The sequence below is a fragment of the Capricornis sumatraensis genome, chromosome 9, assembly GCF_032405125.1.
Source record: "Capricornis sumatraensis isolate serow.1 chromosome 9, serow.2, whole genome shotgun sequence".
Classification (NCBI taxonomy): domain Eukaryota; kingdom Metazoa; phylum Chordata; class Mammalia; order Artiodactyla; family Bovidae; genus Capricornis; species Capricornis sumatraensis.
Window position 1 is genome coordinate 20923740 of NC_091077.1, and position 16692 is coordinate 20940431.

At 56.6% G+C, this 16692-nt stretch overlaps 1 protein-coding gene across 3 annotated transcripts; it reads left to right on the forward strand.

Moving 5' to 3' along the window:
- The first annotated feature begins 311 nt into the window (after nt 1-311).
- Nucleotides 312-15206, forward strand: SGTA (small glutamine rich tetratricopeptide repeat co-chaperone alpha). Of its 3 annotated transcripts, none has more exons than XR_011145380.1 (12): nt 312-366; nt 7274-7411; nt 7997-8103; nt 8254-8338; nt 9516-9615; nt 9940-10044; nt 10819-10957; nt 11627-11689; nt 12817-12854; nt 13244-13385; nt 13621-13710; nt 13900-13929. XR_011145380.1 is itself a non-coding variant. In XM_068980113.1 (12 exons), exons 2-11 carry the CDS (start codon nt 7312-7314, stop codon nt 14012-14014), a joined length of 942 nt encoding a protein of 313 aa, XP_068836214.1. In that variant the 5' UTR covers nt 312-366; nt 7274-7311; the 3' UTR covers nt 14015-14021; nt 14102-15206. The 3 variants fall into 3 exon arrangements, 2 of the variants coding, with proteins under 2 accessions (XP_068836214.1, XP_068836215.1); XM_068980113.1 differs by lacking the exon at nt 13244-13385 and adding an exon at nt 14102-15206 and having other exon boundaries at nt 13900-14021; XM_068980114.1 differs by lacking the exon at nt 13244-13385 and adding an exon at nt 14285-15206 and having other exon boundaries at nt 13900-14021.
- Nucleotides 15207-16692: the final 1486 nt, after the last annotated feature.

Consider the following 16692-nt stretch of genomic DNA (forward strand, 5'->3'; position numbering starts at 1 on the left):
CCAGATACCCAAACGCAGCTGCACCACGTGGCCGACTCGGCACCACGTGACGACTCAGCCAACCCACAAGAATCCTCCACCGTCCCATGATGCACCACTCCATTCCCTCTGTAGAGGACAAGTCAGTCCTGATTTCCGGCCTCCATTCGCTCGTAGTGGTTAGTTGCCCTAACGACCAGCTTGTCCCAGCCTCTAAAGTACGTCATTTCCCCTTACGCCAGCCTTGATAATTGCCGCGCCTGCGCAGAATGAAAGCCAGGAGGCGCTGGCTCCTTCTGCGCAGGCGTCTCAGTTGGGGGGCGGGACCGGGCGGTGCTGTGGTGCGCAGGCGCAGCCGTCGGTGGGTCCCGGGTTCGGCTGTGTGAGGTGAGTCGGGGGGTTCGGCGCTGGTCCGAATGGGCCTGAGGTCCGCAATTCGGGGCGTCTGGGGCCTCTGGGGCTCCTGTGCCGTAGGAAGACGTCGGTCCGGGGCCGGGGTCGCCATAATTTGCGGAGTGCTGTGAGTGGGCGGCGCGGAGGGGAAACTGAGGCCAGACCGCGTAGGGCAAGCCCTTGGCTGCCTAGGTTTCCTTCCTCCGGATTCCAGGCGTATGAAATGCGGACTAGGAGGCCCGGGGGTGGATAGCGGAAGGCATAGCGCCCCGCACGCAGTGAGCACTCGCTGGGTGTCCGCTGTGTCCCGGAAACACGGTCTTTTTGAATCGGGGCTCCGGTCCTTGGGGTTCAAGTCGGGGCTCCCTGTCCCGGCGCCTTCACTGTCCACCTGGGTGACCTTGACCAGCCTCTTGGCTTCTCGGAGCCTTTTTCCCCCTCCGTATAACGGGCGTCGTCACAGACCCAGCATGGAGTAGGGGGACTTCCGGAGAGGACTAAAGCCGCAGGGCCCCCAGCGCGAAGTGACAGCTCCAAGAGATCAGCAGCGGTTAGTCCGATTTCACGAGGACGACCTCTGCCTGTTGTGCCAGAGACTGGGGCGAAATCCAGCGCTGAGGACCGGCTCGTCCACCTCTCGCTGGCTCTGTGAGCTTGGGCAAGTCGTTTGCCCCCTCCACCACCCTTTTCTGCCACGAATAGGGGCTGTAGAAGTATATGTCTCTTAAGGTCATGAGGTTAAGTACACTTGGAACCCTCTTTCGTTAGGTTCTTGCTACTTGTCTAGAGTTTCCTAGAGGACAGATGGTTTTGTTATCAGATGCCAGGAAATGCTTGAGCACTCTGCATCTCCACCCAGGAACGTTTCCCGTTTTCTTTTGTTTCTCTCCCTGGTTATTTGTTTTGTCTGCTTTTTCTCTCCCTAGGCCAGGCATTCTGTCCTCTCAGGGAACACGGGCCATGTCTGGGGACGTCTATGGCTGTCACAGCCAGGGGCGCTCCTGGTATCAAGGGGCTGGTGACCAGGGATGCTGCTCCACATCCCACAGTGCCCAGGATGGCCCCACGGAGAACAGTATGGCCCTCAATGTCCACAGTGCTTAAGTACATCCTACCTCAGACTAGTGGTTTTTCACTAGTGGCCCTCACCCTAGGGCCAAGTAACATCAGCTTCTGGTCTCCAGAAGGGGTGAAGGGTGTGAACCTCCAAGAAATCACATGCAAGGTTTGGTGTGGGTGTCCACTTTTGTGGGTGAGGAAGGGTATTTTGGAGTTTGGAGCTCTAGAAATCAGGTTGCACAGGTTCAAAACTGCTGATATGCATCTTCCCTGGATGACCTTGGAGGTTGCTCCCATCCCTCTGGGCCTCAGTTTTTTATGCTGTACAGTGGGAGTTCGATTAAACAAATGGTGACCAGGGGGCCAAATTCCACTGCAGCCTCTTTTGTGGGGGAGGGATCTCGTTCCCTGACCAGGGATGGAACCAGGACCCCCTGCACTGGGAACATGGAGGCTTAGCCACTGGACCACAGGGAAGTCCCTGCAGCCTTGTTTTTGTGGATGAGGTTTTGTGGGATAGAACCCACTGGATCCACACACGTTACCAGGACCCTGGGAAGCTGAACGTCCTCAACCTGGCCCTTCTTTTCAGAAGATGTTTGCTGACCCCTGAAATAAGCGAGTGTGGGTACAGTATACAGCTCAGGCCTGTAAGTGCTGGGCACTCCAAGGATTTCATTCAGGGCTTTATAATTAAGTCTTCCTGGAAGGGTGAGTGGCCCTAAATCGGGTTAAGTGCTGCCCTGTATTGAGAGCTATAGTCTTTTTTATAAGTTTTTGTTGTTGTTGTTTGTTTATTTTTGGCTGCACTGAGTCTTTGTTGCTATGCATGCGCTTTCTCTAGTTGCAGATAGCGGGGGTTCTCTCTAGTTGTGGTGTGTGGGCTTCTCATTGTGGTGGCTTCCCTTGGTGCAGAGCAAGGGCTGTAGGGCACCTGGGCTTCAGTAGTTGCAGTTCACGGGTGCAGTTGTTATGGTGCTTGGGCTTAGCTGCCCAGCCACATGTGGGATCTTCCCGGACCAGGGATCGAACCCTTGTCCCCTGCATTGGCAGGTAGATTCTTAACCACTGGACATCCAGGGAATTCCTGAGGCTGGGGTGTTTTCAGTGAGAAAATGGAAAGGTGGATGGAGAGCCAGCAGGGCTTCTGAAGGCACCGGGAGGAATTGGAGCTGGGTCCCTGGCCTCAGCCGCACCCCAGGGCCATTGTCCATTCCCAGCCAGTCTCCTGCCTGTACCCCATGCCTGCAGCCAGTGCCCCTGGAGCCTTCTGGGCTTCACAAAGCCCTTGCTGTTCTTGGTAGAGAGAACGGTCCTGCTGAGGATTCTGTTCCCCAGCCAAAGCCTGACAAGTCAGAATTGTTCCCAAGCCCCTGGTGCCCAGTAGCAGCTGAGGAAGAGCATGTGCCAGCGTTTCTGGACTCACTTTGCTGGGAGCAGGAAGGTGATGCGGACCATCCGGAGGGAGGAGAATGGCCACTTGCATGGACCGCCTGTGTCCAGCAGGTGCCAGTCCCACTGCAGACTCGCAGTCTCCTGTCTGTAGTCCTGAAACCCAGCGTGCATGCGTGCTGAGTTGCTTCAGTCATGTCTGATTGTTTGCAGCCGTATGGACTGTAGCTGTCCAGGCTTCTCTGTCCATGGGATTCTCCAGGCAAGAATATTGGCATGGGTTGCTGTGCCCTCCTCCAGGGATCTTCCTGACCCAGGGATCGAACCTGCATCTCTTCTGTCTCCTGCATTGGCAGGTGTGTTCTTTACCATTTGAGCCACCTGGGAAGCCGCATGTAACCCAGAATACTCAGCGAATGCAGGATTCGCTGAAAGTTCGCAGCCGAGTCATTTGGCCAGAAAATCTGCCCTTTATTTTTTCCACTTGGTGTGTATCAGTGACTTTCAACTGGGGGTTTGGTGACATCTAGAGACTTTTGTGATTGGCAACACCCTGGGCAGGTTGGGGGGATTTTCCCGGGATCGAGGGTGTGAGGGAGAGGGATGCTGCCCCATTTCTCACAGCTCCCAGGATGCCCCCTGCACAGTGACCTGACCCCGTGTCAGCTATGCCAAGGGGGAGGGCCCCTGCATTCACATTTGAGAAAAATATTGGGTTTGATGCCTGCTCACACTGGACACCACAATAAATTCCCGATGGTCACACAGTGTGAACAGGAGGGCCCCGTGTCACCTCCCCACAGTGGGTCACCTCCCCGCCCTTCCACTCAGGTGTGTATTTAAATATGATCAGCGTCCCAGGACCTCAGAGGTCACATGGTGATGGAACCCAGTCTTGTCCCATCCCACCCCACCCCACCCCCTCTCCCAGAGATGGATGCAGAGGGCGCTATTAAACACCCTTTAGTGCACATTCTCCCCAGCCCCCCATGTCTGTAGAGCCTGGGGGAGACACCTGCATGAGGTGCTGGAATCTCCCAGCAGCCTCCGTTACCCTGTTTTATAGGAGAGAGTGAGGACATCCACTGGGCCCCCTTCAGATGGGACACAGAGCATCCCAGCCCTGGGGCAGGGGGTGACGTGGAGCTGGCCTCAGATGGAGACTGCTGGGCCTGAGGCATTAAGACTGCAGAGGCTAGCATCATCCCTGGGTGGGCTCCAGGGCCCTGGTCTTGGCGCTCAGTGCATCAGATTGGGGGCCAAACCTTGGGAGAAGGTCCTGTCATAGACCAGAAGAAGCCCTAGAAGTGGGAAACCAGGCAGCAGTGGCCTCAAGGGAGGCATCTGTCAGGGGAGAGGGCTATTAGCAGCACACGCGAAGGTCCTGGGGTATGGCGGGGGGCGGGGCTGGAAGAACTGAGAGTGTGCAGGGAACACATGTGACTTCATCTCTCAACTCCCTGGACCCCCAGCAGCCCCTCAGAGTCACTCCCTCCGTCCTTGCAGCTTGGTCACATCAGGTTGCCTCTTTGTTTTCTTAAGTGAATGCCTGTTGTCACAGAGGCCACATTTATTCCCTGGGCGGGAAAGCAGACCCCTCCCCAACCACCATCCAATACCCTCCCAGCCCAGCATGAATCTCAGTGACCTAGTGCTGCCTCCCATGGGTCTGACGGGGGGGGGGCGGGGAGCATGCCCCAAAGTGCTACCTGGAACACATGGGAGAGCCCCAGCTACCCAGTCCTGTGGCCTTACCATGTCACCTATTGACATGTGACTGCCCTCTGGGAGACCCTGACACCCTTCCATCCATTTCAGTGAGAAGTCAGCAGGGGGGTGGGGGGTGAGCTGGTAAACATGAAGGCCAGGTGGTAAATTCTCTGGGGTTCGGGGGCAGTGAGGAAAACCAAGCATGTTACGGAGGCACTTCTGTAGCATATGAATACAGAAGACTTTTTCAGCTAAATGGGTGGCTGCCAGGTGTGGCCCTTGACCCTTGGTTTAGAGCAGAATATGTGAAAGGACTATGGTCCTGGGGTCTCAGAGGTGTCTGCATCCTAAGAGGACCACTTTGAGCTTTGAAAACAAGTTTTTTTCTAATTACAGTGAAAGTGAAGTCACTCAGTCGTGTCTGACCCTTTGCGACCCGTGGACTGTAGCCCACCAAGCTCCTCCGTCCATGGGATTCTCCAGGCAAGAGTACTGCAGTGGGTTGCCAACAGTAGGATACACGTAATGTAAAATTCACCATCCTGACTGTTTCAAAGCGCACAGCTCAGTGGTGTTAAGCACATTCACATTGTCATGCAACCATTCCCACCATTATCTCCAGAGCATTCTCATCTTCCTGAGCTGAACCTCTGACCTCATTAAACACTGACTCCACTCCCCTAGCCCCTGGCCCCGCCATCTACTTCTGTCTCTGTGAATCTGACTCCTCCAGGGACGTCCTATGAGTAGAGCAAAACAGTATTTGTTCTTCTGTGTCTGCTTCTCTCACTGAGCAGCATGTCTTCGAGGTCTGTCCAGGTTGTAGCAGGTGTCAGAACCTCCTTTCTTTTTAAGGCTGAGTAATATTCCACTATGTGGAGGGACCACATTTATTGATCCATCATCCATCCACTGACATTGGGTTGTGTCCTCCTTTTGGCTATGGTGAATGAAGCTGCTGTTTGCAAAACAAATACCTATAAAAACCAGGTGATGAAGATGGTGAAGACAGGAAAGCCTGGTGTGTTGCAGTCCATGGAGTCGCAAAGAGTAGGACACGACTGAGCAACTGAAAAACCAGAACATAGTTGACATTTTGGGTGGCAGCTTGCTGGTTCAGCTGGGGAATATGACTCAGTGTTGGGGGCTTCACTGTCCTCTGAGCAAGTGAGTTGTGTGGGTTGGTCCCTCTCTGTTGTTCCTAAGATCCTGTGGCTGCAGTGCTGGCTGTCTGCCCTCCGTGCCCTGGCCCGTCCTGACCTTAGACCTCCCAGTTCCAGGGATATGCTTGAGCCAAAGGCACTTGCTTGGTAAAGGCTCATTATGTCCAGAAATGGGGGAGGAAAGTCATTCCACTTCCCCCACCCTGATGGCCAAGATGCCCTGTCCAGCTGCATAAAACACCGCTTCTTCAAGTTCACTTTTTAGTCATTGAGATCTTCACATCCTATAAAATTGAGTAGACTTCAGTACATTCACAGTGCTGTGCAGCTGTCACCTCTACTTCCAGAACATTCCGAAAGAAGCCCCAGTCACTGACAACCAGGGACCCACTCTCTGTGTCTGTGGATTTGCCTGTTCTGGACATTTCCTATCAGTGGAATCGCACATTGTGTGGCCTTTTGTGTATGGCTTCTTTCCTTTCTTTAAGCTGTCAGCGATGTCGTTTTCTGCAAACTGGAAACAGGGCCCTAAGTGCCTCCAGGGTCACGTGTCTTGAACCTGAGGGCCGAGGGTGTACAGCACCCACCTGCTCTCAGCCAGTGTGCAAAGCCTCGGGCTTAGGACTTGCTCTAGTTTGATTTACCTGTTGCTGGCCAGTGATGGGTTAGTGATAAGTTGGCTGGAAGGCCGCCCCTCGATTTCTAGGCCACACAGGCTGTTCACCCCATGGGAGCATGTTAGGGGAACCAAGATATTTCACACTGCACATCCCAGCTGCCAGGTCAGCCCTGCGCAGCCCTGGCAAGCATGGCTGCCCCCTCTGAGCCTGTTTATTCTCTGACTGGGAGGTGGTCCCCTGCAGGGGCCAAAGCTGCAGGGATGTGAAGTACCTGGGACATCATGGCACTGTGGGGGCCTGCCTTCCCAGCCATGACAACCATAAGTGTCACCAGGGTGTCCTGGGAAGGGTCACACAAGGCCTAGGAATACAGCAGGGTATGGTAGAACCCAGAGGAGCCCTTGGGCGGCCTGGAAGCGAGGGAGTCAATGCCCTCCGGGCCTTTGGTCTGCTCAGGCCCACCCGCTGGTCCTGTCTGACCGTCATGGACAGTGCTTGTTCCCCCAGTGTTTGGAACTCAGAATGTCAGAATGTTTTCTTGTCTTGAGCGTAGAGAAGCAGCAGGTGGGGTTGTGGCCCACTCTGTGTCCCTGGGGAGCCCTGTGTACCCCATCCAGCTGGTGAGGAGTGATGACCGCTGGGCCCAGGGCCATGTCACCCTGGGGCAGGAATCAGGCAGGACTGCCAGGGGCTCTGGGTGGCCTGTGTCCCCTATGTGAAATGGGGAGAATTAACTTTCCTGACTCTCTCGTTGAGCAGATACAGCTAGCCAGTGAGTTCAAGTGGCTCCTGCAGGGTGGGGTGTGTTGGGGCCTGGATGGTCTGGGGCGAAAGGTACAAGATGGTGGATGTGGGGGCAGAGAGGGAAAGGCCTGGCTGTCCTTGCCACCCTGTCCTCATGCCCTGGACCGTGTCCGCAGATCCTGAAGCCCCCAGGCCTGTCTCCTATGTCTGCAGGTCCTGAAGCTCCCAGGCGTGTGTCCTCCCACCTCACGATGGACAACAAGAAGCGTCTGGCCTACGCCATCATCCGCTTCCTGCACGACCAGCTCCGGCATGGGGAGCTCTCGTCTGATGCCCAGGAAAGCCTGGAAGGTATGTGGGGGGGGTCCCTGGTCTCCTTCCTGCTTGAAGCTTGGGTCCTCTGCCCCCTGCTGCCAGCTACTTTCCCCCATCCTCTTCCTCCCTTCCCCCATCAGTGCCAAGGAGCTTTGTGGGGTGAGTGTGATGGGCTGGTCCCCGTCCTCTTGCACAGGGAGGGACACTGGGTCTCCTGCTGGTTTTCTGTCACTTCCTCTTACAGTGAGGCGCAGGCCCCTAGGGTTCTGAATCCCCCCGTTGAATGTGTGTCCTTACCCACCAAAGATGGAAATGAGGTTGGGGACCCCAGGCCAGACCCAGCAGTCGGACCACCCCAGGGGCTCCAGGATTGTGACCCCACAGACAGCCCTGAGGTCACCATCTGCTCATTGCTAGGCAGGGATAGCACCATCCCCTCTCCTCCCAGCCTCAGGGCTCAAGGGGTAGGTCCGTCCTCCACTTCCCTGAGGAATCAGAACCACAACTGATGCATTCCGAGGCCTTGGCAAGCTGGCCCAAGAAGGGAAGCTCAAATCCTGCCTGCCAGGATCGCAGGCTCGGGGCTGGGGTCAGCAGAGCGCACCTCCATTCCCCTGGCAGTTGCCATCCAGTGCCTGGAGACCGCTTTCGGGGTGACGGTGGAGGACAGTGACCTTGCGCTCCCCCAGACTCTTCCGGAAATATTTGAAGCAGCTGCCACGGGCAAGGTGAGCCTTCACGTCCCACGGGGCCATGGTTCGGTTGCAGAACAAGGGCTGAGTCACCCCCAGAGGCATGAAGGGTGCTGAGCTGGGTGGGGCAGGGGAACAGTGGTTTCCTACTGCTTCTCCAGCAACTCAGTTTCGCTTTGGGGACAGGAGCTGCCGCCAGATCTGAGGAGCCCCCAGGAAACCCCGCCCTCAGAGGAGGACTCAGCCGAGGCAGAACGCCTCAAAACTGAAGGTGAGGAGCGCCCCACAACCTGGCCTCCAGATGCTGCAGGAAGTAGAAGCCAGCCAGTCCATCGGAGTAGATGGCGAGCCAGCCTTGGAGTCGGGGTCAGGGGCTTCTGCATGGATGTGGAGACAGAGAAGTCAGACCCTCAGTGAGAGGGATGTAAATGGCAAGGCCACTGTGGAGCTTCCCAAGTGGTTAGAGTGATCACATGACCCAGTGGGTCCACCTAGGTGTGCGCAAACACATCCACAAAGGTGCTTGTGCACTTGTGCTCATAGCGGAACCAGCCAGTTGCCCATCAGCCGATGAGTGGATACACACATGTGGTCTCTCCACACTCGGGAGTGTCACTTAGTCCCAGAAAGCGGTGATGCACTGACACTCACTACCATGTGGACGGACCCTGAGGACACGGTGCTCAGTGAGAGAAGCAGACACGGAAGGACACACAGGGTGTGACTCCACTGACGAGAAACGTGCAGAGCAGGCAGGTCCACAGACACAGAGAGTGGGTTCCTAGTTGTCAGGGACTGGGGAGTGGTGAGAGCTATTGGTGCTTATTTCAGCTGATGGAATGTTCTGGAGTTAGTGGTGATGATTAGGCCACTCTGCACATACTAACAGAAAAGGCAGTAACACCCCACTCCAGTACTCTTGCCTGGAAAATCCCATGGACAGGGGAGCCTGGTAGGCTGCAGTCCATGGGGTCGTGAAGAGTCGGACACGACTAAGTGACTTCACTTTCACTTTTCACTTTCATGCATTGGAGAAGAAATGGCAACCCACTCCAATGTTCTTGCCTGGAGAATCCCAAGGACGGTGGAGCCTGGTGGGCTGCCATCTGTGGGGTCGCACAGAGTTGGACACGACTGAAGCGACTTAGCAGCAGCAGCAACACATACTAAAAACTGCAGAATTATGTACTTTTAAAGGATAGGATTCACGGTATGTGAATTCCGTCTCATTAAAACTGGGCTGTTTCTGAAGGAGTGAGCAAGAGTGATGGCATCCGAGGCTTAGCTTCACAAATGGCAAAGTCAGGGCCACGACAGTTGCCGCCACCCTGACCTGTGGTTTTGAGTGTTACGTTCTGGGCCCTAAAACCCCATCCCCTCACAGGGAAGCCGAGAGAAACAGGAATGCTGCCTCTGACCCCAGGATGTATTCTTTCCTTTTTCTTCAGGAAATGAGCAGATGAAAGTAGAGAACTTCGAGGCCGCTGTGCACTTCTATGGGAAAGCCATCGAGCTGAACCCTGCCAATGCCGTCTACTTCTGTAACAGGTGCAACCTGGAGTATGGGGGAGGAGGGAGTTGCTGCCAGGGGCCTGGGCGGGCTGTGGGAGAAAATGGGGAGAGTGGTGGCACCCAAGGGTGGGGTGGCGATGGCTCAGCTGCCATCCTAAATGGCACACCTGGCCAGGTGGGTAGCCAGGCGTGAGTGAGCGTGAGCAGGTACAAGCATGGGCACTCAGCTTGCCCGGGCCTCCCGCTCTTGGCGACCCTGCCTCTGCCCCACCAGGTAGCCAGGGAGACCGGGCGAGGGGCTGTGAGGAGGGGCTGCGAGGAGGAGCCGGCTCCCCGACCTTTCTGCTTGTCTTCCCCCAGAGCCGCAGCCTACAGCAAACTGGGGAACTACGCAGGGGCAGTGCAGGACTGCGAGCGGGCCATCTGCATAGACCCGTCGTACAGCAAGGCCTATGGCAGGATGGGGTGAGTGTGCCTGCCCATTCACCCCGCAGATACTCTCTGCCAGGGGTGCTTGTGTTAGGGACGAAGCCCCACACCATCCCAAGTCCAGGTTGACACCTGAGCTTCTGATCTCCCAGCGTAAGTCACAGTTCTTATGACCCCTCCCTGGGCTTAGCGATTTCCCCGGGAGGCTCACAAAAGTCAGGAGGAGATGTCATTTAGCTGATTTTTCTTTTTTTAATACCTCTTTGGCTGTAATAGGTCTTAGTTGGGGCATATGGGATCTTTTAGTTGTGAATTCTCAGTTGGGGCATATGGGATCTAGTTCCTGGACTAGGGATCAAACTCAGGTCGCTTGCATTGAGAGCTCAGCATCTCAGCCACCAGACTATCAGGAAATAGCTGTGTCATTTAGTTTAATTAGCTTTTTGTGAAGAACACAGATGGATAGCAGATGCAGAGACATGGGTGAGGCTGGGGAGGGTCCCAGGCAGAGCATCTCTCCCCATGGGGTTCGGGGTGCACCCCACCTGGCACTCGGGGGGTCATCAGTGGAGGTGGGTTTTATAACTGTCTCTAGCACTTCCCTCTGTGGATGTTGGGGGTGGCTGGCTGGTGTCCTGGCCTGCAGCCCATCCTGAGGGTCCTCCTTGGCATAAAATCCTGGGTGGTCCAGGGATGCACCTGAGACCAGCTCTGCCAAGCAGGGAGGTGTAGGGTTCTGACCCCCCCCACCACGAGAACTGGGGCTGCCTCCCGGATCCTCCCCCATGCCCTCTGTCCCTCCATCTGCAGCCTGGCGCTCTCCAGCCTGAACAAGCACACGGAGGCTGTGGCCTACTACAGAAAGGCCCTGGAGCTGGATCCTGACAATGAGACCTACAAGTCCAACCTCAAGGTGGCTGAGCTGCGGCTGAGAGAGGCACCCAGTCCCGTGAGTCCCGTGGGACAGCAGTTGGGGGCGGGGCAGCTGGGTTGGAGGGCAAGGCCTGAACCGGGTGTGGAGACCCTCTGGTGCTGGGGGCTGGTCCTCTGTTCAGCAGGGTCCTGTCTTGAGAGAAGAGGCTGATCCCAGAAACAGAAGGGGGCGTGTCACGCAGGGAAGCCACTCCTCAGGGGGTGGGGACCAGAGCCTATCTGTGGTTCACCGGGGAGGAGTCAGCCCTCAGGGCCAGCAGGCTCAGGGTAGCTAGTGTGAAAGATCTGAGGTGACCAGGGTGGGACCGTGGCTCCACCTATGGGGGCCCCGTGAAGGAGGGGTCATGTAGGCCTGCACTGGGAGGTGTGCAAGTGAAAGGTGCAGTTGTGGATGAGTTGGTTACTGTCTCTTAAGGACTTGCTACTCTCGGGGGGCACTGTCCCTTCTCAGTCAGCGTCAAAGTAAAAGCTGAGGTTAACACGCTGAGCTCCTTCTGGGTGACCCACACATGGTGTTTCCTCCTACAAAACTCCCTCTGGCTGCAGGCCTGGACCGCCTGAGCTGCAGGGACGCCCAGGATTCCAGCACGCCCCCCCATGGGAAACCTTACCCCTCACTTCCTGGGGACTAGCCGTCGAGGTCCTGTGTCCTGGCACCACTGACCAGGGCTGTTCTCATCCACAGACAGGAGGTGTTGGCAGCTTTGATATTGCAGGCCTGCTGAACAACCCGAGCTTCATGAGCATGGTAATGGCCTCGCCTGCCCCCGCTGCCCCTGCCTACGGTCAGAACAGCCACAGACGTCCCAGGGTGGGGGTACCTGCAGCATCCTCTGTCAGACTCCTCAGTGTCAAGCACAGGGGACAGACTGAGCCCACCTCTCCCAGCCATGCACCCCCAGCTGAACCCCTTCTCGTTGTGGCTACGGTGACTACAGAGTGGCTACACCTGCTCCCTGAGGTGCAGATGAGACTCAGCAGGGTGTGGGGCCCCCAGAGAAAGGCCATCTTCTGTGCAGAGGCACGTGTTCTGCACGGGGCCTCCCCCGGGAGCAGGCACCTGGCGTGTCCACACACCTGTGCGATTCCAGGTGGTCTTGCTGGTCCTCAGGGCTCACTGCTGGCTCCAGGGGCCCCAGGGTCTCAGACCATCAGGAAGAGGAGCCCCAGCTGCCAGAGAAATGTCTCTGCCCCGGTGAGATGTGTCCGGCCTCCCATGACGTAGCTGGGCCTCCGCTCTCATCCAGGGACAGATGGCCACAAGGCAGGAGGACACCCAGCCAGGGAAAGCAGCTGGCAGTGGCCACTCCTTTGGCCTCGTCCATCAGGGTCAATGATCCCAGCCCCCCGAGGCTTTGTGCAGTGCTATTAGTACCCAGCCATGCCTGGTGCTCGCACGACTGTGACCTGAGACAGCCACAAAGGGCGGTGGATGGGCCACAGCCAGGTGGTAGCACTGTCTTGCCCTTTGTGGAAAGAGCCACAACCTGGAAGTTACCTCCCTGACCTCTGCTCATGTTTGTCTTAAAATTGGCCCAGAGGAGATAGTCCCAACTTGGCTGGGGAGGAGATCAGTGCAGGGGAGATTCCCAGGTGTCATCGTTTATCCTCAGAGGAGAACTGGGACCAACTCTTCTGGGGCGTCCCCTGTCCGGGGTGGTGACAAGGTGCCTGGAATCTCCTAAGATGAGTGTCCAGACAGGATGAAAGTAGGGGGAGGGTTGCAGCGCATTAGGCGTGGTGAGGCCTGAGGAAGAGGCAGGTGGGCGCTCCAGGTGCTGGACTGGAGGCCTATGGTGCTCACAGGGTAACCTTGTCAGTGGCAGGGTGCGTTGGGGAGCCTGCCCCATCTGACAGGTCTGTTCTCTTCTTCAGGCATCAAACCTGATGAACAGTCCCCAGGTTCAGCAGCTGTAAGTGACCACTGTTTTCCTTTGGGTCTTTTTGAAATATTTCTTTGGCTGTGGTTTTAGTTGCAGCACTCAGGATCTTCATCACAGTGTGTGGACTCTTAGTTGTTCCATGCGAGCTCAGTAGCTGCAGTGCATGAGCTTAGTTGCTCCATGGCATGTGGGATCTTAGTTCCCCAGCAGGGATTGAACCTACAAATCCTGGATTGCAAGGCAAATTCTTAACTACTGGACCACTAGGGAAGTCCTCTCTTCTTTGGACCTTGTGGTTAAAAATTATTGTGGTAAAAGATGTATACAGTTTCTTGTTTTAGCCATTTTAAGGTTTGTAGTTCCATGGCATTAAGTACGCTTATAATGTCCTGTAGTTGGTCACTACAATCTAATTCCAGAACGTCCATCACCCCAAAATGAAGCCCCACCCGCATGATCGTTGTCTCCCAGCTCCTGACTAGCAGTCACCCGTCTGTGGATCGGCCTGACGGTGTTTCCACATCAGTAGACTCAGAGATTCTATGGTCTTATGTGTCACTGGTATGCCCCGGTGTCCCTGGGGGGCAGCACTGCCCCACTGAGAATCACTGTTTTTAAGTCAAAAATGGATGTTCCTGGGAAAGTTGGTGAAATTGACAGGTTACAGTCAGAAGGGTGGGGTCAGGGGGAGTTGGGTCCCAGGTAATGTCTCTTGCCAGCAGAGGGGAAGGGTCAAGCAGGGCCGCAGCGGGAAAAGGGGGCTGAGCCGTCTTCAAGTCCAGGACTCTCTTTGCAGCATGTCCGGCATGATTTCAGGCGGCCACAACCCCCTGGGGACTCCCGGCACCAGCCCCTCGCAGAATGACCTGGCCAGTCTCATCCAGGCGTGAGTAGACCTGCCAGGTGGGGCTCCTGGGTGGGGCAGGGTCCAAGGTCCCCAGGTGCTCTGTGGGGCCTCATCCTCCAGGGAGTGGTCCCTCTGCCCTCCAGGGGCACGTCAGGTAGGGAGAGGCGGCTGGGTGGGTGCCTTGGACCTGGCTGAGCCCAGGCACGCCTCCCCTGCCCCCACCTGCAGGGGCCAGCAGTTCGCTCAGCAGATGCAGCAACAGAACCCAGAGTTGATAGAGCAGCTCCGCAGTCAGATCAGGAGTCGGACTCCCAGTGCCAGCAATGATGACCAACAGGAGTGACTGCCCCGTGAGTCCCCGGGGCTGGGGGGCACCTTGGGCCCTCAGGTCTCTTGCCGGGTGGGCCCACTCAGGTGTTTCTCCCTCCAGCCTGCCCAGCGCCATCGGGTCCTTCCCGGCCTACAGGAAGCCTTCTTGACCTTTTCCGTCTCCTCCCATTGGATCGCCCACGAGAGAAAAAGAACTTGGACCTGCATGTTAAGCCGGATTTTTATGATGTTTACTTTTACTTCCTCCCCTCCCTCCCTTTTTATACTCTCTCACGGCCCCCAGATCCTTCTTGAAACAGAGCCAGCAAGCTGTGAGTGCAGACCAGCACCCGTCTCCCTCCTGGCCCCCTGCCCTGAAGACCTGGTCACTAAAGTATTTTCTAGAACATTCTGAGGTGGGGGTGGTCTTCTCACCGCTCTCCGAGAAGTGGCCTGTGGGATGCCGTGGCCCCGAAGCCCCTTCTTCAGCCCCTGCCTGCCTTCCCAGTCTGTCTGCAGGGCCTCCCAGCCCCCGAGAAGCCGCTTTCTGAGTTGACCGTGGCCTCCCTGGCCACCCCTGCTCAAGCGAGCTCACTGCCAGCCAGCCCGGCCCAGCAGACCTGGGTTCTCAGACGAGGAACTCCAGTTGCAAGAGCCCCAGAGGCAGTTTCTGCGCCCAGCGGGGGCCGAAGCAGACGTCTTGGGTGCACACAACCCATTTCTGGGACTTAAATTCCAGTCCAGTGCTCGGATGGACTCGGGTCTGATCGCCATGCTTTTCCCAGTGCTCACAATTGACAGACTGTGAGGGGCCTTCTCATGACCTTTGAGCTGGCTCCTGAGCCTGTCGCAGCCTGGCTGTGTATCCCAGCCACTGCCCTCTGTCCACAGGTGGTGGTCCTGCTGGCCTGGCTTGCCTGCATCCTCAGCGGGCTCTCCTGCTTGGGGGTTGGGGCTACGGGGGTCCCTGATGGCCACCTGCCTGGGCCTGAGATCACCGGGCAGCCACCGTGGATGTTCCTGCAGCCCAGGGCAGGGTGGAGAGGGTCCCTGGCACCGCAGCTCGGGCCACAGTGTTGGCGATGGGATCTCTGGAGGCTCCCTGATGGTGTCGGGTCGTGTGGGAGGTGACACCGTACCAGTACCGTGTGTGTAGGTAACTTGTAGAGAGACAGCCCCACACACATCCCACGAGGCGTCCTAACTCATGAGTGCTACGGTGATGACGAGATAACGTGTGGGGAATAAATAGACATCGTGACCTCTGCTGGCCTCCATGTGGACCTCTCAGTGCCACTCTGCCCCCACCCCCTCACCTCCTAGAGCTTCCAGGAACCCCCAGCGTGGACCCTGCATGGGTCACCCTGAACCATTGACCCAGGTTGTGTGTGCCTTCCCTGTCACCTTGAAGACAATCTCACAAATTTGTGGCCTTTAACTACACACAGTGTCTCCATCCTGGAGGCCAGAAGTCAGACTGGGGACCCCCTTGGGCTAAATCCAGGTGTGGATGGGTCTGGCTCACTCCCTATCCAGAGGCTGACTTGTGGTGTAGGTGCAGGGGGTGTCAGGCCTGCACTCGACTCCCCCGGGTCGCTGGGCTGTGGGAATGCTTTGGGGCCATACCACTTTCTTTGGCCATGACCTCTGTGGCTTCCAGTGGGTGTACTCAGCCTCTGGTGACCTTGAGCTGCTCTGTCCTGCTGAGGTGACCTCCCCATGTTCCCTGCCCCTTGGATGGTGGCCAGTAGGTCACAAAGGAAGTTCAGGGGGAAGAGTCTGTCCCCCATGCTACTGTGGGCATGAGCGCTCGAGCAGAGCAGAGGGGAGGCAGGTCCTGGCAGTGTCCCACAGAAGGGTGGACTGGCATTTACGTGACTCCAGCTACCTGCCTGAGGAAATGGTCCCTTTTTAAAACTGAGACAATAGACTTCCCCAGCGGTCCAGTGCTTCAGACTACCCACTGACTGCTGAGGGCCTGGGTTCGATCTCTGCTCTGGGAACTAAGATCCAGCAAGCCATGGGGTGCTGCCAAAAACAAAAGCAAAAGTTGCCACAAACTGAGTGGTTCAGAACTGGTTCCTTCCTAGTGACTGTGGGTCAGAAACCAGTGAGACTCAGCTGAGGCCTCTGCTCAGGGTCTCAGCCAAGGCCTCATTTGCTTCTGCCCACAGACCATCTGCAGAGTTTAGTCTTTATGGTGTGGTAAGTCAAGGCCTAACCTCCCTTAGTTCTGTGCCCCCCAGGGCTTCCTGTATTCATTTCCTGGGGCTGCTGTCATACTATAGACTCAGGGGCTTAAACCAACACGCATTGACCCTCTTAGTTCTAGAAGCAAGAGCATGGAATCAGTTGGTCCAGTCCAAAAGCAAGGTGTCTGCCAGGGCCCTGCCGCCTCCAGGGGCTCCAGGGGAAAGTCCTGCTTCTTCCAGCTTCCGAGTCTCGGTGTCCTTGGCTTGTGACCACAGCACCGCAGTCTCTGCCTCTCTCTTCACACACAAGCCTCTCCCCTGCTGTCTGTGTCAAAGTGCTCTCTGCCTCCTCGTGACGACACAGGACATCCCCTCCTTGGGTGATCCAGGATCATCTCTGTCTCAAGGTCCTTCATAATCCTGCCTGCAAAGTCCCTTTTGCCATGTAAGGAACCGTACTCACGGGTTCTGGGGATTCAGACGTGGACACCTCTGGGTGTCAATAGCTAACGTTCCACAA